Source organism: Lacerta agilis, chromosome 5 (assembly GCF_009819535.1).
Source record: "Lacerta agilis isolate rLacAgi1 chromosome 5, rLacAgi1.pri, whole genome shotgun sequence".
Taxonomy (NCBI): domain Eukaryota; kingdom Metazoa; phylum Chordata; class Lepidosauria; order Squamata; family Lacertidae; genus Lacerta; species Lacerta agilis.
Window position 1 is genome coordinate 81,787,594 of NC_046316.1, and position 21,478 is coordinate 81,809,071.

At 44.7% G+C, this 21,478-nt stretch overlaps 1 protein-coding gene across 1 annotated transcript in view; it reads right to left on the reverse strand.

Annotated features, from left to right (window-relative positions):
* Positions 1 to 6,741: 6,741 nt before the first annotated feature.
* The window catches only part of PLD1 (phospholipase D1), a 102,173-nt gene continuing 87,436 nt past the window's right edge, over positions 6,742 to 21,478 (reverse strand). Inside the window, 12 exon segments of the mRNA XM_033150662.1 lie at positions 6,742 to 7,787; positions 7,790 to 7,825; positions 8,716 to 8,770; positions 8,772 to 8,850; positions 9,404 to 9,446; positions 9,449 to 9,490; positions 9,493 to 9,555; positions 15,361 to 15,400; positions 15,402 to 15,496; positions 18,318 to 18,367; positions 19,776 to 19,870; positions 19,872 to 19,890. Coding sequence (XP_033006553.1) covers positions 7,603 to 7,787; positions 7,790 to 7,825; positions 8,716 to 8,770; positions 8,772 to 8,850; positions 9,404 to 9,446; positions 9,449 to 9,490; positions 9,493 to 9,555; positions 15,361 to 15,400; positions 15,402 to 15,496; positions 18,318 to 18,367; positions 19,776 to 19,870; positions 19,872 to 19,890 — 802 coding nt within the window. The 3' untranslated portion in view covers positions 6,742 to 7,602.

The window sequence follows — 21,478 nt, forward strand, 5'->3', positions numbered from 1 at the left end:
ATGTAGAGGATTAGACAAATTCATGGAGGAGAAAGCTACGAATGACTACTAGACACAATGGCTATCTTCTACCTCCACTGTTGGAGACAGTAATGCTTCTGAACACCGGTTGCTAGAAACTTCAGAAGGGGAAGAGCACCCCATAGGGATCCATCCGATCACTGTGAGATCAGGATGCTGGACTAGAAGGGCCATTGGCCTGATCCAGCAGCACCTTTCTTCTGTTCCTATGCTTCCTTCATAAGCAGAATTGCAATAGCACTGCATGACTCTAACACTCTCGAATCCCCTGGCTAAAACTTCCAAGAGAGTTGTGTGCCCAACCCGTCATTATGTTCCTCCATAGAAGTAAATCAGCTTCTAGCCATAAGAATAAGCTCTGTAAATCAATAAGGGAGACTCCCTTCCCCCCGCTAAGATGGGTAATGAGTTCAATGCTGCTAGATTGGCTGACTGTGTGACTTAAGTTCTCTGTGGCAAACTTGATCACAGAGCCAACCTCTGCAGAAAGCAGCTTTGCCAGCCCAAGACTCAGCACTTTGCTGAGCAATCTCCTTGTGCTGTGGTTCCCAAGCACCCAACAACCAACTGGCTCTCAGGCACTTTGAAAGCTCGGGGGGGCGGGGACTGCAATCTGGCCTGCCAGGACAAAAATGTTGCTCTTGCTTTGCCTCTGCCCACTCCTTCCCATGAGACTGAAACTTCTCCTCTCAGCCCAGTTTTGCAATGGGCCAAGTGGCATCTCCTCTCTCCTGTGTAACTGATAGGGTTGCCATACACCTGGAATTTCCCAGACACATCCAGAATACTGCAGCCGCAAGCAGTGTCTGGGCAGAAATTGGTGAAATGTCTGGGAAAATCAGGACATGGCAGCCCATGTTGGTAGTGTCGTTTTTTGCCAATTTCCCCTCAGAAATAGCTCAAAAACGTCGAACTTCTTTGCGATCTTGCAAGAAAAGCTCAACAACTTTTCTGTCTGGATTTTCACTTTTTGGAATATGGCAACCCTAGTGTAGCACAATTGCTAAGAGGCATTTGTGGTCGGCAAACAGGACGGAGCCCCGCTTCCTGCCTGATAAAATGGGGCCAGACAGAAAGGCAGTTGCATTTTGGTATGCCAGGTATGGGCCACAGATTCATCACTGCTCATCACCATCACTACATCTTGCAGTGCTATTTCTAGGGTCTGTGCACGACTGTTTCTGGGTTCTCACGCCTGCTACTTTGGCAGAGCCCCAACAGCATTTATTGCTGGTTGTCTGTTTCTGTCACTGCAGGTCCCCATTCACGGCTAAGCGCTTATTTAAATAACATTATCCTAACTGCACCTTTAGTACAGGACTGGGGAATCCTCAAGTCCTTCACATCTTTCTACCTGGCTCTACTGACCTTACCTTGTCCTCTCCTTGTGTCTATTTGTGTAGCTGGATTGTGTCCTTAAATTCTAATAAGCCCTCTTGGATCTCTGGATGGAAGATAAAGAGGGGTGATGTCAAAGAGCGAGCCAGCAGTAAATCACAATGTTCAAGTTGCAGTTAACTCTTTATTAGCACTATCTCTGCAGACTTGGCTGAGTGCCAGGCCTAAGGAGCACAGCAGCTCATTCCCTGTAGGTCTCGCCCCACGAATCAGTTGCCAAGACGGAAAGTCCCCATCTCCTCACAACCACCTAAGTCTCCCTCTTCTCCAGGGCTTCCCCCAAGCAATCAAAGAAAGCACCTATGTGCAGCCTGTCACTGCTCTGCCCATTTCAGCCCTCTCCTGATTCTGGGAGAGCTTGTTGCAGCAGGAGGGGGAGACACCTGTGCCTCTTCCCCTACCTGACCCATCTCTGCTTCTTGGCTTCCCTCCTCTCACTCACCTGCTTCAGCATCTGCTTCTGAGCCTGGACTTCTCTCTGCCCCAGCCTCTTCCTGCTTTGTTACCTCTTCAGCTTCTGACACCTCCTCTTCCCAGTCTTCTCCTTCTTTTCCATCTGACCACTTGTAGTTGTTCCACCACCGATCCCCAGGCTCTGAGCCCTCTTTCCTTGGTGGTCACCCAGCTGGTTCATCCCACCTTTTCCTCTGCATCCTACCAGTCCAAGACAGGTCTAGGTGTGTGTGTAGGAAGTACAGAATCTACTATACAAAAGTAACACTTAGCACCCATTCCACTCAGTCACCAACATGTGGTCCAGGAAAGATGCCCAGAAGGGAATAACAGCTTTTGTGCTGACAAATGTGTCCCCACCACCACCACACCCCTGGCTGTAAGAAGAAAGGAGCGACTCTCAAAATGAAGAGCCTGGATGCAATTTTCTTTTCAGATACATTACGTTTTAGTCACAATCACGTAAGAAGGAAAAATAACAATAGAAGCAGCCATTAGCAAGATTAGCAATATCAAATACAAAAAAAGAGAGAGGACGATTCTGAATCCTTCACAGAAGGCATATTCACAGTGTTCATGTAGTTGCACAGATATTTAAAATTGTCCCAACACCTCTGAAAAACACACACAGACACACAGACACACAGACACACACACAGATGCAGGCTTGTCTTACAGCTCAGTTAATCTGGAGAAAGTGGTTTGACCAGCCAATTAAAAAGCTATCTTTGTTTTTCTCCCATTATCTTTGCGTCAAGGATGGAGACAAGTAAATTACAATTATTCTCGGCGTCTACATCTATTTTAAGAAACTGCGATGGTGCAAATGGCCCAGCAACAATTGCGGGGGAAACAAAGACAGCATGTTTTGTTTTTACTCCTTAAAAGGTCGGGAGGAAAAGAAGTTCTGAATTCCATTTGTCTGTGTGGCTTTTCATTCTGATTCCGCGCTGGTTGCAGAATTGTTTAGACCAATACTGACTTTTGTCCTTCAACCTCATGGATTCCTGATTCAGCAGGCCTTGGAGGGTTATCAATTACAGCAGCAATGGACGAGTTTTCTGGCAAGTCTTCAAAGTAGTGACATGAGTAGTGGTGGTCGGAACAGGATGTCATCCTGGCCACACAAGCTTTCTCTTTTACTTATTAACTGAAACATTTCTTTCCATCCACATTTGGGTCCCCCAAGGTAGCTAACAATCAGCCACGAGAACAAGCACGGAAAATTAGCAGTCAGTGTTGTGATACAGTATCAGGGATGTAGGCATACCAGTGTAAATAACAGTAGTCATCTTAAAGCATACAATAGGAAAGAAAAGACCTTAAATTATCACTCATGCCAAAAGTGCAGTGGAATAACCTTTCTATATCTCACACTTGAAGGCCAACAGAGAAATTAATCACAGAATTGTAGACTTGGAAGTTCAACCCCCTGCAAGGCAGACAAGACTCCCAGGGCAGAGTGTGGGTGCCACAACCCTGTCCTATGTTTTGGTAGTGGGGAAGCCATGGTGTTCCAGAGGTTGTTGAGCTCCCAAATTTACTTCATCCCCAAGTAAACATGGACAAGAGATTCTGGCAGGTTCAGTGCATGAATAAAGGTATTGAACTTCTTAAAATAAGGAATTGTATGATAAAACTTGAACTTCTTCTATCAGTTGCATTTTTGTGTGTGCATGGTGTCCAGTAGGCCAAGGCTCTGTAAATCATATGGAGCTATCTCGTCCTGCTGACATACTTAGTCCAGAATTGCTTGCTCTTGTAGGTATCAGGGATCAAACCCAGGACATGGTTGGAGAACAGAATAGCAAATTCAGAGAAGTGTGCATTTCAAAGGAGAGCTGTGGATAGTTTTAAGAAGCGAATGTTAGGTAGATTAGCATTACAATGCAAACCAAACTGAATTCGTTCCACCATCCCTACATGGGAAATAAGTATACAGATGGAAGCACGAGGGATTCAAAGTCAGCAAAACACTAAGAGCCTAATCCAGAAAGGCCAGTCAAGTTGGAATGATTTACCAAGGGGTCCAGACACGCTTCAGCAGCAATAAATAGGCATGACTGATTGTGGGTAGTCAGTTAAAAGGGGAATAAAGAATGATGAACTGGACAAGCAAACTGAACAGATCCACAGCCAGAATGTTTGACATGAGATGCCTAGTAGTTTGCTATGCAAGCCTTCGTAAGTCTGGCTGTGTGATATAGCAAGCACACCTATCCAAGGAATCCAATGTTACAGCATTGTTCTATGAATTAATTTTCATAAATTAAACTTAAACAAAATTTAAATTACAGCAAGTTTTGTAGATGGGAGGCACTACACAGGAACATTAATCCACGCCAATGTTAAAATCTTGGTAACATAGCTAGAGCACAACAGATAGCTTTATGGAGCAAATTTACTATACAAGCTTAAATGGCCATAAACTGGGCATGAGGTCTGCAGTTGAAGTTGCCGTTTGTCTAGGCCATGTAATTTTTTCCAGGACAAGGGTTTGCAGTGCCAATAAAATAATCCAAAGGGCCAACCAAGTTCACAAGCAGTCTATCAATGGACAACATCTTGGTAGTCAAGCTGACCGATAATAACACGCAGACCAGTAAATCCTTTTCTCTGCAAAACCGCATTCCGTGTTTCTTATGGTGAACCTATAGGTCTTCACATTTCTCTGAAATTGTTTGCTTTATATTAGTGACGCTACAGTGCACCCGATGCAACAGTACTCACCGTGAAGCCTTCAGGCTACAAAGCAACGTTGCTAACACAGAACCGATAATTCACAACGTGCAACTACAAAGAGGGTTTACAAATCACTCACCCACAAAACAATCACAGCCCAGATTACAGTAGTGGCCATCCTTTGGGGGGTCAGCATTCCGGAAGTAAAGTCGGAAGCACAAGATAATGCCCGAGTATGAGATAGTGTAACTGCAACAGTGCCCCCAATGACTCAGTAAGGTTTTACTTCTAGTCTGCTCAGCCTGGGAAGCAGCACAATATGAATGGCAGACAGGATTACACGCTGCTCTCCTGTTCCACTCCTTGTGCCACCCCCTGACCTAGAACGGGGGTCACCGACCGCCTTTGGGCCGGTGGACTTTTTTTTTTTTTTTAGAATTTAAAGAAAGTGCTGTGGGTGCCTGTCACAAAATGGCTGCTGTGGGGATGTGGCATCGTGGTTTCGAAGTAGGAGAGGCTGAGTCAGTGCAAATACAGTGGTACCTCGGGTTACATACGCTTCAGGTTACATACACTTCAGGTTACAAACTCCGCTAACCCAGAAATAATGCTTCAGGTTAAGAACTTTGCTTCAGGATAAGAACAGAAATCGTGCTCTGGCGGCGCAGCGGGAGGTCCCATTAGCTAAAGTGGTGCTTCAGGTTAAGAACAGTTTCAGGTTAAGAACGGACCTCCGGAACGAATTAAGTACTTAACCAGAGGTACCACTGTAGGAACTGAATAGGAAGAACAAACAGTCTTTCATGTATTGTGCCTTCACATTGCAGTAGTCCTCTGAATCAACCCGATTTCCCAGCAATTATCCCAAAGTCCACTTGCAAATAGCAGCAGCAGCAGCAGCAGCAGAACGAATTCAAAAGCCGACACTTCCTGAGAAATTGTAAGCGATGGACAGCACGTCACAGAGACATACATTAGCCATGCAGTTTTTTCTCCTAAAAGGATGCTGTGCATAAATTATTGAACCATCACGACAGACTTCTAATTCACCGTCGGCAAAGAAGGCATGTGATTTCTGCCCATGCGATGGATTAGCAGCATGAAATGCCAGGCATTGTATAGCAACTTGAAACTAAGCGGGCAGCAGGCCTGCCCTTGAGGAATGTTAAGTGTTTTCTATTTATCAGCATAATGCAAAGCACTAGACTGTCCTCTTCCTAATGAAATTGCTTACTATACAGACAACAAGGTGCTTGAAATGAAGATGGAGGGTGCCAGTTATGTTTCAGGTGGGAGTCTATATATATATATGTAAAAACCCTGTCATAATCTTTTACAGCTGAAGGATATAGTACAACATCATTTATCTAATTCCCCCTAGCGGGTGGCTGCATATCTCAAATCAGAATTGCCTGTGACTGCCGAATCGCAGTCTCCTTTACTGATGGTGGCCTTAAATAAATAAGGTAAAAGGTAGAGGTAATGGACGCCTAGACAGTTAAGTCCAGTCAAAGGCGACTATAGGGTGGGGTGCTCATCTTGCTTTAGGCTGAGGAAGCCGGAAGCTGGAGTCCGCAGACAGCTTTCCGGGTCATAAATACTACTGCTCAGGCTTTGGGGCCTTGTCTGAAGAAGAAGAGTTTGGATTTGATATCCCACTTTATCACTACCCGAAGGAGTCTCAAAGCGGCCAACATTCTCCTTTCCCTTCCTCCCCCACAACAAACACTCTGTGGGATGAGTGGGGCTGAGAGACTTCAAAGAAGTGTGACTAGCCCAAGCTCACCCAGCAGCTGCATGTGGAGGAGCGGAGATGCGAACCCGGTTCACCAGATTATGAGTCTACCGCTCTTAACCACTACACCACACTGCTCTGGACAAGAGAGCAGCATCTGTCAGGTCTCCTGTTGCTGGCGCCCACAGTACCTTTGTATCCCATGGTGACTGTCTGTGCCCCAGGAAGCCATCACACAGGGAGGAAGGGGATCCATACCGCAAGTGCATGACTTAAATGACGTTAACCAACAATGGATAACCAACAACTTGGTCTTGTTGACCCTTCATTGCCAGCACCCTTGCTGCTGGGGGGCTGTGCACCCTGACGATCCAAGGCGTCAAAAGCGCTTTTATGCAATCCAGTGCAATAAACAGTGGGAACTAACTAGAACTGAGCCTGAGCGTTGCCTCAGAATGTTCCAGCCCATACTGATTTAACGGGACGCATGTGAGCACTCCAAGACTAGAAGCACTTCTTGCTGTAAACACGGCACTGAAGAGCTGAGTGCCGACAGACAGACAGTGATCACAGTCATGGCCCAAAGGGGTACTGTGCAGTGTTTTCTCAGCACTCAATTTACAGAATACCTTGCCCCCCCCCCACCCCCGCAAAATAAAGGAGTTTAAAGAAAAAGAAATAAATTCTAGCTAGGTAGCCTAGGACCAAAGATTTAACCAACTGCTATAGCCCACAACCCACTACGGGTTGTAATAATTACATTGACAGCACATGCATATTCGCAGCAAATAACTGTGTTCTGTGCACAGCTCATGACAGACACATGGATGCAAATTCACTTTGCCTAGTGCAAGAGGGTACTTCCTTGGAAGTGGTTGCCAAACATTCTCCAGTGTAAAAGACAGGTGAGACGAACAGACGCTTTCTCCCAGTTCTCTATGGCAAGGAGTTTTGAATTCCCTTGAGGCCATTGGCCAAGCAAGCATGCATGCATGGAATAAGTAGCGTCTTGCAATATGACTTGTGGTCTTTCGAGAAAGTGGCTTGCAATTCCCCTCCTTCCTGGGTTGCTTAATTGAAAGTCTCTTTTATCCGTGAGCAGAACTTGTCAGTTATCGGTTGCTTTCGACATTTCGCCCTGCTACACTGTTGTTTTCTCTGAAGCTCTTCCACCAAAAGGCACTTTTGGATCGGTGCAGACTTTTCTCCCTATGGCAAAAACATTCCATGCAGCCACAACGATTCAGCAGATCTCCAGAGAACCCTGTTTTTTTGCTTTTTGTGTTTTTAAATCCAACATATGCTGGGTCCTCTTATGTCCAAGTCTCCATGGGCACCATGGATTCTTTTGTCCCGACGGAGGGAAGCAAATTCTCTTCTTGCAGGAAACCAAAGGGGAACTGAACTAAAAACCCATGGATCTTTTTGAGTTCTTCTGCCGCTTTGGCAGGATTTTCACAAGCGAGCTTCGGCTTAGTGATGTGCTCCCGTACTTGGCCAAGCTAGTTACTTCGTCATTGGGAAGGCTTCGGAAACCTAATTCAAGAGATGGAGGAAGAAAAGGAGTGTGAGGACAGAACTCTTTCCAAAGACCCATCTACATCAGGCACTTAGCCAAGGGGCTTAATGGGGACAACCTCTCCCCGCGGAACTGCAGGTCTGTGCCAAGGGCTAGGGATCTCAAACAGACAACCGAAATCTATCAGTTTTGGTTTTTCTCATTTTCCCAGACATATCAGTTTGCAAATGTTTCCCTCGCCTCATAACTCAGCATTTAGTATGGTTTTCTCCTAATATACATGTTTGGCTTAATACACACACTTTTGCAAACCCGTTTCCCCACAATGCAATGCATTTTGTATGCTATTTTCACAAACATATGCCTTTTTATGCATACTTTACCCAAGTATGTGTACTTCTGTACATGCTGCTTGGCTGGAGAACTGCACTGTACAATTCAGAGAAGTACGAATTTCAAAGGATAGCTATGTTTTGGTTCAGATATTCTTTGGAAAGCGCAGACAAGGTATGCTTGCCTTCTAATGTGAACTGAATTGCATTTCTCCCCCTCTCTAGTACCCACATCAAAGTACAGTTCCCAAGATTCATACACACATTTTGACTGATTATAAGTACTCACCCATTCCGCTACAGAGGAAAACCCGAAATGTACCCCTGGGTTTCTGCGACTATTTTCCAGACAAAACTGAAAACTACCAAACTCTGCTAAATCTAACAGCAGATAAGGACACGGAGCCTAGCTTCTTGGGGCTCAATGCCCAACAGTGATTACTCTGCCCCTCCCTGCTTCTCAGAGTATCTCGTAGAAGGTTCTAGAAGAATTGCCCCTCCTTTAAATGTCCCACCCACAAAGTGAGGGCACTCTCTATTCTCCTTCATAACTTTCCACGAAGGAAGAGTGGAACGCAGGAGTAAATATATCACCTTATCATATATAGTGGCATTGCGTGCAGCCGTTGCAAACCCACACTTCCTTGAAGAATTTGTCGCAAACAGGATCCTGGATATCATTAGGGTCTGTTGAACTGCCAAGGACAACTCTGAGAATTGGGGAAAGATGAAAAAAGAAGGGTATGGGAATTATACACTATTGGAGACATAAAGAATTATGCCCAAATCTCACTACACGAAAGCCTGATTCAGATATCCAAACAGACAGAGTTTGCCCACTTCCTTACTTATTTGTGCTTTGCTGGTCAGTGGCAACCATTTTGGGGCAGAAATCATGTACGGAGAGAGGGAGGGAGATGGACAAATCAGTTTTTCCTTTGTCTCTCTTTTGCTAGTTGGCTGCAGCCATTTCAGGAAGAAACCATGAGGGACAGCGGGGAGAGACTGAACAAATCACAGACTAGAAATGTTCCCATAGGAATCAATGGAAATTGGGAACTCATTAAGCGAACAGTCACCTAATGAATGATCTCCTGGGAATGCATTGTGTTTGGTAAGCAGGACCTGTATGTACTTACTACTGGCAAACATGTATAGGGTTGCACTCCAAACCTCGTATTATGAAACAATTTATTTTTTCCTTCTTCTTAAGTTGGGTTGCAGCCCTACTTTTAACAAAGCAGCTTTGGGCTGCAGTGGTACCTGAAGCACTGAAGGCGGAGAGACTGAGCAAATCGCCCGGCTTGTAGTCTTCTCCGTCCATCACTGAAGGAAGGGTGTCTGTATCTGCACAATGACGGCCATTTCGCTGTCTCGCTTGCCCAGCATACTGCGGTCATTGATGTTAGCAGAGCCTATGGAAGACATTGGGAGGGACAAAGGAAGAGACACAGAACGTGGTATGAGTAAGTTAATGCTTTTAAAGTGGCTCAAAAGGACCAGTGGCAATTGACCAAACAAAGGACGCTCATATTTCAGATTGCACTGTAGCACAGATTACGTGCACTATAATAATAATTCAGTTTATATCCCAGCGCAGCATCTGTAGGATGTTTTGTCTTCACAGAATGTATTTGTTGTTGGACTGAGATAGGATAAGCACTGGCAATAAGTTACCCTCTTCGTGGTAGTCAAGAGACAGGCATGGAAGTGCTTGCAAAGGGTTTCTTTTAAAACAATGTTACAAACTTGGGTCTCCAGCTGTTTTTGGACCACAATTCCCATCATCCCTGACCACTGGTCCTGCTAGCTAGGGATGATGGGTGTTGTGGTCCAAAAAACAGGCCTAGGTTGAGAAACACTGGGTTGCAACGTGGGTGTTGATGTGGATCTTACTGTACAGAGGAGAGTCCTCCATCTGGTCCTAGTGCAGTTTAAAAGCATCCCCAAAAGGAAAGAGCAGCAGGGAACCTGAAGCCAACCATCAGCAGTAGGCACACAGGTCACCTGGCTACAGTCTTCTTCACTACAGCAAGATGCATAGTGAAATTACAGTAACCATTGCTAAATGTGCATCTGTATATGAGCTTATGCAATCGGTAACTGTTTCCTTTAAAACACCTCTTTTATGAGAGGTAAGTGGTAACCCAAGATCCCTTCCTATATGCTGTGTCTCATTCCAGGTCTCCAGACATCTTTTTACCAACCAAAGAACTACGAATACCTGCAAATCTGTTTGATGGGCAACAATGCCTCCATCGTACTACCTTCAGCTTTTATTAAAACTATCCACGGGCCACATAACTTCTCCAACCAGCTGAAAAGTCTTCCTTTCACCAGCAGGCAGCAGAGGATGAATTACCTCTGCCGATTTGTGCAAACTCTGAAGGCGACCAATATAAATGCCTTGTGAGCATTATCCATTTCTTTCTCACAATTGGAGCAACGGGTCTCTGGACATGAAGATCTGTTAAGGCAGCCTTTATGTCAAAGGCAGCTCCTAGTATAAAAGGATCAAACCCCATAAAAACAGCCAAAGACACAGTGGGAGAGAAGAAGAAGCAGGGCAGGAAAGAGAGGAAGACATACCACATGCTTCATAACTCCAGCAGATGAGAGGTTAAACAATTCTCAATCCAAATGAAAAGAAAAAAGTCCGGAGCTTTAATTTCTCCAGCAGCTCCAAGCCGTTTCTGCAGAGCGATGCACACTACACAGAGGGGCTGTAAGACTGAAGTGTCTGCTATGTGGGGGGGGGGGGGTGCCTAAGGCAGAACATGGGAAATGTTGTGGTAGCTGTCAGTGTTGCTGCTTTTTGTGAGGTAGTTCAAACCTTGCAAGGGCAGGAGGCCAGCAGCCCAGTGTCACAGGGATCCATTATCGTCCAGGGACAAGGAAGTAGTGTTTGCTTCATCTGAGAAGAATATAGACAGGATACACACCAGTTGGAAAGAAAGCAGGGTGCCTGCCCCAAAACATTTGCAGACACAAACAGGATTGAAAAGTGTCATGTATGACTTCCCTGATAGCATCATGAACACAAAACATGATGAATGCACAATAAATGGAGATTATGCAGTGCCCTGGAAGTAACTATTTCCAGTCCTTTGAAATAACTAACAAGACACACGGAGGATGCAATCAGCAAGGGGTGCTGCTGCTGCTGCTTAACGCTCTGCCCATTTTCATACTAAAAACTGAACCCTCCATTCAGCTATATGGTTGTTTTTTTTAATCCACAGGAGGAAAAAGCCAAAACACATTTTCCCTGCAGGTGAAAAAGTAGGGATTTTGAGCAAAATACGCTTAGAGGAAAAGTTCAAAGCTTTGCCCCAGTCTCCAAACCACTCCTGTCATATCACTGTTGTTGTTGTTGTTGTTCATCATGTCCGACTCTTCGTGACCCCATGGACCAGAGCACGCCAGGCACCCCTATCCTCCACTGCCTCCCGCAGTTTGGCCAAACTCAGGCTAGTCGCTTCGAGAACACTGTCCAACCATCTCACCCTCTGTCGTCCCCTTCTCCTTGTGCCCGCAATCTTTCCCAACATCTGGGTCTTTTCTAGGGAGTCTTCTCTTCTCATGAGGTGGCCAAAGTATTGGAGCCTCAACTTCAAGATCTGCCCTTCCAGTGAGCACTCAGGGCTGATTTCCTTGAGAATGGATAGGTTTGATCTTTTTGCAGTCCATGGGACTCTCAAGAGTTTCCTCCAGCACCATAATTCAAAAGCATCAATTCTTTGGCGATCAGCCTTCTTTATGGTTCAGCTCTCACTTCCATACATTACTACTGGGAAAACCAGTAGCAGTCATATTACTGTGTCACCGATCAAATCCAAGGTCTTTTTTGTGTGGATGCTTTTAATTAAAATAAACTGAATTCTCTCTGTGTATGTGTCTCCTGTGCAAAGTCTAGTTTGGTTCTGACTCGCCTTGGTTACTGGAAACTGGTTACCTGCTCCAATATTTTAGCCTCATTCACCTCCTTGACTTAAACAGCATTGTTAGATCAGGAAATTATGGTGTTTAAGCAGAAAATCTATGAAACCTACCTCCATGATGAGACTCCCCCCAAAAAGAATCTAGCCTTCTCTTTAAAGGTAAAGGTAAAGGACCCCGGACAGTTAAGTCCAGTCATGGACGACTCTGGGGTTGCGGCGCTCATCTCGCTCTATAGGCCGAGGGAGCCGGCGTTTTGTCCGCAGACAGTTTTTCTGGGTCATGTGGCCAGCATGACTAAGCCGCTTCTGGCAAACCAGAGCAGCACACGGAAATGACGTTTACCTTCCCACTGGAGCAGTACCTATTTATCTACTTGCACTTTGACGTGCTTCGAACTGCTAGGTGGGCAGGAGCTGGGACCGAACAACAGGAGCACACCCTGTCACGGGGATTCGAACCGCCGACCTTTCAATTGGCAAACCCAAGGCGCAGTGGTATACACCACAGCGCCACCCACGTCCCAGCCTTCTCTTTAACGTTACTCAAAAACTTTTCTTTGAGGGAAGCCTTTTCAGCTCACTTAATGCCAGCCATGTAAGGAACTACCTTCCAGAGGTGTGTCTCCCTCAGTGGATGGTGTGTTTACAAGTATTCAGGTGTTCTCATTGGTGTTGTGGGATGTGCTGCAAATCACTCTGGGTAGATTTCATTAAGATGGAGAAACATTTAAGTAATACAATAAGCAAGCTACTCTGGGGACAGGAAATAGCAGCACCATGATTTTTGCAGTTCTGGATTCTTAGGCAAAATGTCTACCACACACAACGCTCCTGCTGATGCAAGAGCTTTCTGGAAGGCAACCTAAACAAGGCGATGTCTACTTCCTATTCTGAGATCGAGGCGGTTGAATGAGTAAAGTATGCCCTCTGCAACCACTAGCAGGAGAGAAGAGAAACAGGAAGATGACTGCCTTGTTGTCAACACATCCCCTCCTCCCTCCCAATCCCTTGGAAAAGGAGCCGATAGAGCACACATGTCTGCACAAGCATCCAAATTTCACAGCATGTTCTGTACTTTGAAGAGCAGATGACAAGTCGCCAAAGTTTCAAGGCAGATCCCAAGTTTGAGACGCGCCAGATGGGCCCAGTTCCCAGCAGAAGACCGCCGCAGAGAAGGGCAAATTTCTTTCCTGTCGGTGATTTGGGCATCATTTCCTCTAGTCATGCCAAACTGCACCGAGTGCAATAATCAAGCCAGGGGAGTCTTGCTTAAAGTTTGCCGTTCCTTTGTGCCTGGTGTGTTCCTTTTGTCAAAGCTGCAGCACAGGGAGAAATGCAAAGGAGGGCGAATGCCTAGCGGGATTTGGTTACAGGTTGATAGAGGTGACTGAGCCTGGGTGCCCTTTGCAAAAGTCTTACAAAATTACCAGTAAAAAATAAAAATAAATAAGGAGTCGATTGCTCCTTTGGACCTAGAGTTTAGCATCAGGGACCCTCAATCTTCCAATCTGTATGAGAGGGCCTGGAAAGTGTCGGCAAAGCATTCTTCTACCTCACTGCAGTTTCTTCAGATCATTTCTTCATTTGCTCCCAGAAGGACTGAAAGTCCCACGTAAAATCCCTGGGTCTGTCAGCTGCTTCCTGGACATCTGCAAACATCTGAATCTGTACTGACTCATTTCCCTTTTACTCAAGTTCCCTCACAGCTTGCTCCTTCAGTCTTGACTTCCAGTGTCCCATGTGCTGGTCACGGTTTTATGTTGCATTTCGGGGTGGGGGGGGGAGGGGAGAGATACCTGCTCCTGATGCCAATACAGTGGCACCTTGGTTTATGAACAGCTTGGAAATAGAACGCTGCAACCTGGAAGTAGGTGTTCCGGTTGTGAACTTTGCCTTGGAAGCGGAACATGTTCCGCTTCCTGTTGAGTGTGTTCATTTGTAAATTGAGCCCCTGCTGCTAATCAGAGGCTTCCCGTTGAGTCTGTCGGCTGTTGAGTCCCGAGCACCCCACGCAACACAGAGGTGGTATTTGGAGCTTTTGTTTTTGCTGGATTTTTGCATTTTTGTTTGTGTGGCTTTTTCGTTTTATTTATTTTTTTACTGTGACTTGTTCTTTGTTTTATGGGACTGACTTGTGACTGTGGCTTGTGACCCCGTTTTTGTGACTGTGGCTTGTGACTTTGTTTTTGTGACTTGTTGTTGTGACTGTGTGGAAGCCCGTTCAGCTGTGGTAGTGGCCCAAAGCGCCAAATGAATGTGATAATGTGAATCCCTATAAATCCTTGAATATGCTTGTAATAGAGAAGTTATGGTAACCTGTTGCTTAAGAAACTGTTGATTTGGCAAGATGCCGTTCCCCACTGGGACAGGACAGCAAAATACGTCAATCACAAACTACAGCTCATAAACTAGAAACGTAAGTTGATACATGGTACAAATGGTTACACGTAACACAGGGTCCAACATGCATACTAACACAATGTAACAGATCACGGTGAGAATCAAAGTTTAGTTAGCAATGCTTATTGCACATGAGTTATTAAAAATAGAATGAGGTAATGATGTACATGATTGGTTAAATTGAAATCCTTTGTTTGAAATGTTATAAATACCCCTGCTCCACGCTGGGCGGGGTTGCAGTTTTGCGAAAAGATTCGACTGTAACCTATTGCTTTGCAATAAACAACAATGGACTCCTAACTCCTCTAGTCTCTGAGTTTATTGGCATAACTCGGAAGATAAGTATTTTGGCTTACAACACAGCTATTGATTGATTGATTGATTGATTGATTGGTGACTGCAGAAATGGATAAACGCCCCACATCCAAACAATGACTATCATAGCACACGTAAGAAAATATATATATATATATATTAAATTTTATCATCTACAATACTCTCTTATTTATTTTGTAGTACAGTACATTGATTATTGCTTTCATTTTATGGATCAATGGTCTTGTTAGGTAGTAAAATTCATGTTAAATTGCTGTTTTAGGGGTTGCTTTTTAAAAGTCTGGAACGGATTAATCCATTTTGCATACTTCTATGGGGAAGCACGCCTTGGTTATAGAACGCTTTGGTTTTGGAGCAGACTTCTGCGAACGGATTAAGTTTGGGAACCAAGGTACCAGCTTTGGGCTGAGCAGTCAGTGCAGCAGCACCACAAGTCCTAGGATTGGATAGACCCTTAAAAAAAACACACCAAAAACCTGCAGAGGAGTTTTAATTGAAATGCTTTGTAACAACACACTCTTATTTAACAAGCTTCTCACTTACCAATGATGACTGTGTTGGCATCTACAATCATCAGCTTGCTGGTGAACGTAGATCAATTCTGTCACAAGCTTCCCTTCCAGCTCGGCGTGGTTTCGGAGTCCGCAGAATGAAATGTAATTAATCCACTGGTCTCCAACTGAAGCGTGCCAGTGGCAGGTGGTGGGAAAGGAAAGGGAAACAAAGAAGCTTTAGGAATAAGAATTCTTATCTCATTATACATAACAAGCTATCTTTAGCCATCTCACCCCTTGCCTTTCCCTGCAAGACTAATTGCAGCCGTTTAGAGTCGTCAACAGGTTTTCCACACTTATCAGCCTATCACCCATTCCCACCACCCTTCTGAGTAATACCCCTCCCACTCCCCCACTATATTTAAGGATCTGGTGACTTCTGTTTCAGTGTTATCTGAAGAAGTGTGCATGCACACGAAAGCTCATACCAGCAACTAACTCAGTTGGTCTCTAAGGTGCTACTAGAAAGAATTTTCGATTTTGTTAGGAATAAGAAAGTGTGGCAGTGGGACAACTAACAGCACCATATAAAGAAGCTATAGTAGCTGCACAGAAGTGGTAGGAGAAGTAAGAATACTAAGAGGTGGTCATTACTCTTAATTGGGACACCTTGGACTCAGCTACATTAAGTTTTTTTATGCATTACAACACTGTGACACCAGGTGACGCTAAGGAGTTTGCTCCTTCGGCCATGTGATTTCCCATTATAGCTTTACAATGTGTTTTTCTGAAACTTTTTTTAATGTGTCTAGATCCAGCCCTTAAGGCACACCATAGGTGCAAAACTGTCGCATGAACATCCTCCTTTGGTGTGACAACTCTTGTTTCTGGACAGGAATACAGATAGTTTTTCTTTTCCTAGCTTGGTATGGTTCAAACACAACTTTTTTAAAAATAAAAATAGATAGATGATAGATTAGATAGATAGATAGACATATACAAATTGCTCTTTAATTAATTGCCTACAAAACAGCTTTACTAATATTTGAATACATTGTTTTGCTCTTCCAATAATAAATGTCTGCCAAGCTGTCAATGAGCTTTTTGCATATCAACTGCTCCTTCCCATACTTCTTGTACAATATGTTCATATTTTTTTTAAATACATTAAGATCTTGTGCCAGATTGCTTTTTTTACATTCTTTTATAGATGGCACCTTCTCTTTCTCTCTCTCTCTCTGTCTCCCCAATCCACCTGCCTCATTTTTGGCAATTATAATTCTGGCTACCACTAGCACACTTGGCATGGATTTATCGATTCTGAAACTGTCCCCCTTAAGTTTCCACTTAGAATAACCATTGGGTATAGTTCTAATTTGTCACTCCATCTATCTTCCTGATTACTTTAATAATAAGGGGGGGTATTGCATTGCTTGTTATTATGTTACGTGTTTTTGTGTTTTTATACGTAAAACATCCTGTGATCCTTGGATGAAGGGTTGTATATAAATTTTTAACAACAACAACATTGATGATTATGATGATGATGTCTACAATTCCACAGGACTTTCCAGCCCTGCCTGATCTTGACCACATCTCTGAGAAAGAAAAGGAGGCAGCCTGTACACTTTTTTCTTTAAAAGCTAACCAGGAGTCAGATATCGCAAATATAATCTTTTGTATAAGCTTAGGAAGCATCTCTGCTACTGCAGTTTGAGAATAGTTGCAGTACTGACCACCTTACCAGGTCAACTTATGAGTAACAGCTGTAGCTTCCTTCTTGTACCTTATAGGTAGCCTGAACCAAAGACAAAAATAATCAAGAAATAATTTTGGTTCAGAGTTTGATCACTCAATTGCCCCAACACAGAACCCACAATGTACCCCATACCCTACCAACTAGGGGTGGACAAATCTCTCAATTTTGTTTAACTTAGTTTGTCTTACTTCCACATTAGTTTGCATTGTTTTGTTTTGTTTTTAAATGAAGTCCTTACCAAAAAATTCATCAGCATTTTAGTTTGCATTTCTCCTACTATAAACATTTTTGTACGCAGTTTTGCAAACATGCACATTTTCGCAAATGTATGCATTTTAATGCATGCTTTCCCGTGATTGCACACATGTTTTGGGTTGGTGAAGGTGTTACAAGTCTAGAAAAGTGTGGATTTCGAAGGGTCGCTGCGCTTTGGTGTCTGCATATTCTGGGAAGTGCGAATGACGTTGTTGTTTAGTTGTTTAGTCCGACTCTTCGTGACCCCATGGACCAGAGCACGCCAGGCACCTCCTGTCTTCCACTGCCTCCCGCAGTTTGCTCCAACTCATGTTAGTAGCTTCGAGAACACTGTCCAGCCATCTCGTCCTCTGTCGTCCCCTTCTCCTTGTGCCGGTTCTCGCTAAAAATGGGAACTGAACCAAATTCATCCCTCAACTCTACCTAACAGCGACCCATCACATAACCTAGTCTAGGGCAGTGTTTTTCAACCTTTTTTTGGGCAAAGGCACACTTGTTTCATGAAAAAATCACGAGGCACACCACCATTAGAAAATGTTAAAAAAAATTAACTCTGTGCCTATATTGACTATATATAAAGTAATTCTCTTGAATTTTTCAATTTTTCCCACGGCACACCAGGCAACATCTCGCGGCACACTAGTGTGCCGCGGAAAGTGGTTGAAAAACACTGGTCTAGGGAGTCTGCTCACCATAGTATAATCAAGTAGAATGCTGGGAGTGGGAGGGAATAATTCATTTTCAGCTGCATCCAAAGGACTGCCAAGAACTGCAGCTCTATTCTGTTTTCAGCAGACACCCAGATGTTGTTTTGCTACTTTGCTTCCTACATTCTGAAGATCTCCTTGACATAACGGAGGCCTCCTACGCTACTGGATTTACCACCCTTCAATTATGCCAGCTAACGGGTGCTTTATGGCGTATCAATCAAAGTTTAGTGTCCTCGAGGCCCAACAGTGTGCGGAGCACACAAAGCCAAGCAAAGCACTTACTCTCTGCTTTCAGCTGTCCCAGGATCGAATTATCTCCTCTGCACATGGTCCTGAAAGAATTAAGGGCCACGATTAAACTCACAAAGCAGCAGTATGTGAATGGGTTACAAGGATGGGCTACTTTAAAATCAACAGATACGTTCATATATAAAACAGGGAGGTGGTGTCAGGCAACACTATTGATTCCAAAGGAAACACAACACAACGTAAGGAAGGCAAAATGTTGCAGGGCTGGTGATCCCTTCTTGGGATCCTGGAGAGCGACTATCAGTCAGAATAGACAACACTGGGCTAGATTTATCTGACCCGAGATAAGGCATTGTCTTATGCTCCTAAATCACCACATGTGTATGAAGCCGGACCACAATCAGTCACCCAACACCATTTCCAGACACAGGATGATTTAAGTGATCTGTGGACCCGCCAGGGAGTGGATCACACACATGAGTCACTCTGACAACACGGCTGCATGTCGCAGGCCTGGCTCGGAGGAAGCCACAGCACATCCAAGTCGCGGTGCATGAATCAGGCCTACCCCAAGCAACTTTTAAAAAAGGAAAATGATGTTTGGATCAAACGGCACCTAAGTGCGGTCTCTTGCTTTCACAGCCTGTTGTCTATAAGCGAGATACTAGGAAATAGAAGGCGAAAGCTTAATTTAAAAGCCAATGCGCAAATGTGCCCTGTGAGATTTCCGTAGCAAGGCCCAACACAAAAAGCCTGTGCTCCCTCTGCTGGCTATTTGACAGAAATGTGCAATAACACATAGGGTATTCATTTGAACTGGCAAGAGGAAACACAGGGCCCTTCGTGCCTCTGACGGAGGCCTTTGAGGAGAGGAATGGTTGAAAACTCTTCAGCATGCTTCGGCAACTGACTATAAAATACCCTTCCACACCAAACACACTCCCTCCAAGCTTCTGTTTACAAATCCAAGGGCTGGTTTCCACAGTGATGCTAAGTCCTTCCTTGCATTACTGCAAGGATTCATGCTTGCAACACAGAACTTTTCTCTTCTCTCTCTCCCACTCCTCCATACCCACTAAATCTGCTCTGGGTTTTCCACAATGCCCCTCATCCACCCCTGGAGCAGATTTGGAGAGGGTGTGGATTGGAACAAGGACACTGGATATCACCCAAGGCTCCAACTTTGTTCCTCCAACTCTGTCCAGTGGCCCCAACATCTCCTACCCTCTTACATTTTATCATTTACCTTTTTTTAATTACACTGTTATCCTGCAGAGTGCAAGCTGGTGGACCAGGTTTTCCATCCGTCAGCTCTTTGGATCCTGGGGCAAAGCTTGTATCAGAGATCCCCTTTTACCCCTTTGCCTGAGAGACTCCACAGAAGACTGATGCTGACCTCAACTGTGCGTAGCCTAGATCCCCTTCAATAACACACCACAGCATATTGCTGAAAACAAAACAATGTGGGGCAGTCGGAACAACCCAAGATACCTGTAGTTAAAGTGCATGATTGCCTGCAGTGCATTTCCTCCTCCTGTTGAAATGTCGCCCTCAAATCCTGGCAGCAGTGGGATGACTACGTAGACCTCGGTACCGTTTGTTTTCCCTGGAGAGAAAACACAAGAAAAGGTGAGCCAACCTTGCCCCAGTCCCAGAACAAGAAACCCTGAAACTCCAAATAGTGGGTGTGATTTATGAAATGCAGAAGTTCTTCCTTTTATTAATCTGATTTATTGATACAAGGCCAAAGGCCAGTGCAATTGATAACGATAAAGGCACAATAACTGCAAACAATACATAACAGAGTGGTCTAAGCAATGATGCGTTAACAATTTAATAGCCAAGTGATGAGCCTGTTAAATACAAATGGGGGGACGGGACAAAACCCAAATTATGTATGATAATATAATTGAAATTATCATGGTAACAAGAAGATGCAGAAGTACTTAAGTCAGCCTGAGATTTATTTAAAAGCTGGCTTCCCCCCATATCTGTTTGCCAACACTGGTATTAGGTAATGATCTATCATAATATTGCTCTTGGATATGACCTTCCATAATTCTGGCCTCTACATTTCAGTGATACTGCTCCTCCCCCCCCCCTAAAAAAGATATTGTCAGGGATGAAAGGAGAAAACATGGAAGAAGAGGAGTTTGGATTTGATATCCCACTTTATCATACCCTAAGGAGTCTCAAAGAGGCTCACAAACTCCTTTCCCTTCCTCCCTCATAACAAACATTCTGTGAGGTGAGTGGGGCTGAGAGACTTCAAAGAAGTGTGACTAGCCCAAGGTCACCCAGCAGCTGCACGTGGAGGAGCGGAGACGTGAACCCGGTTCACAGATTACGAGTCTACCGCTCTTAACCACTACACCACACTGGCTCCCCAGTGTGAACAGATCCCCACAGCACTGGGCAAGGGACTGGGGCAGGAACATATTGTTAGAAAAGCCCTGCTGGGTCAGATCAAAGATTTATCGAGTCCAGCATCCCTGCTACCCACTGTGGACAACCAGATGCTCAGTGAAAAGACCACAAGCAGAGCATGAGGGAAAATAGCCCTCTCCCACTTGTGTTCCCAAGCAACTGGTATGCAGAGACAAGCAGCCTCTGAGGTAGCCTACCAACCATAATGACTAGTAGCCATTCCTAGCCTTTTCCTTCATGAATTTGTCTGCCAGACGTAAAGCCAGCGAAGGGCTTATCCACACTTACATTCTGCACTTAAAAGCTCCGAATCGCTGTCGTTATTTCGCCCCAGAGCTTCCCTGTGGAAACCTGCTCTTTAGTGCTCCCACCGAAGCAACCATGAATTTAGGTTTTCCACAGAATACTGTTTGCTCCAACGGAGCTTTAAAGAGCAGGTTTTCACGGAGGAAGCACCAGAGCAAAACAAACCGACAAACCCAGAGCTTTAAAGTGCAGTCCATGCCCAGAAGAACGGATGAAAGGTAGGTTTGGGCAAGCCTCAAGCTGATGGTGGCAGCTATCACTGCGTCTTCCGAAAGTTTAGCTGGGCTCTGTGTGAATCACCAACATTCGGATTCATTGCATGTCTCCTGGTACTCGTAAGGTAAGAGAGAGAGAGAGAGGAGAGAGAGAGAGAGGAAAATGTCTCCTGATTCCAGGATGAGGAACTTGTAGCCCTCCAGATGTTGCTGAACTATAACAACCATCATCCCTGACCATTGGCC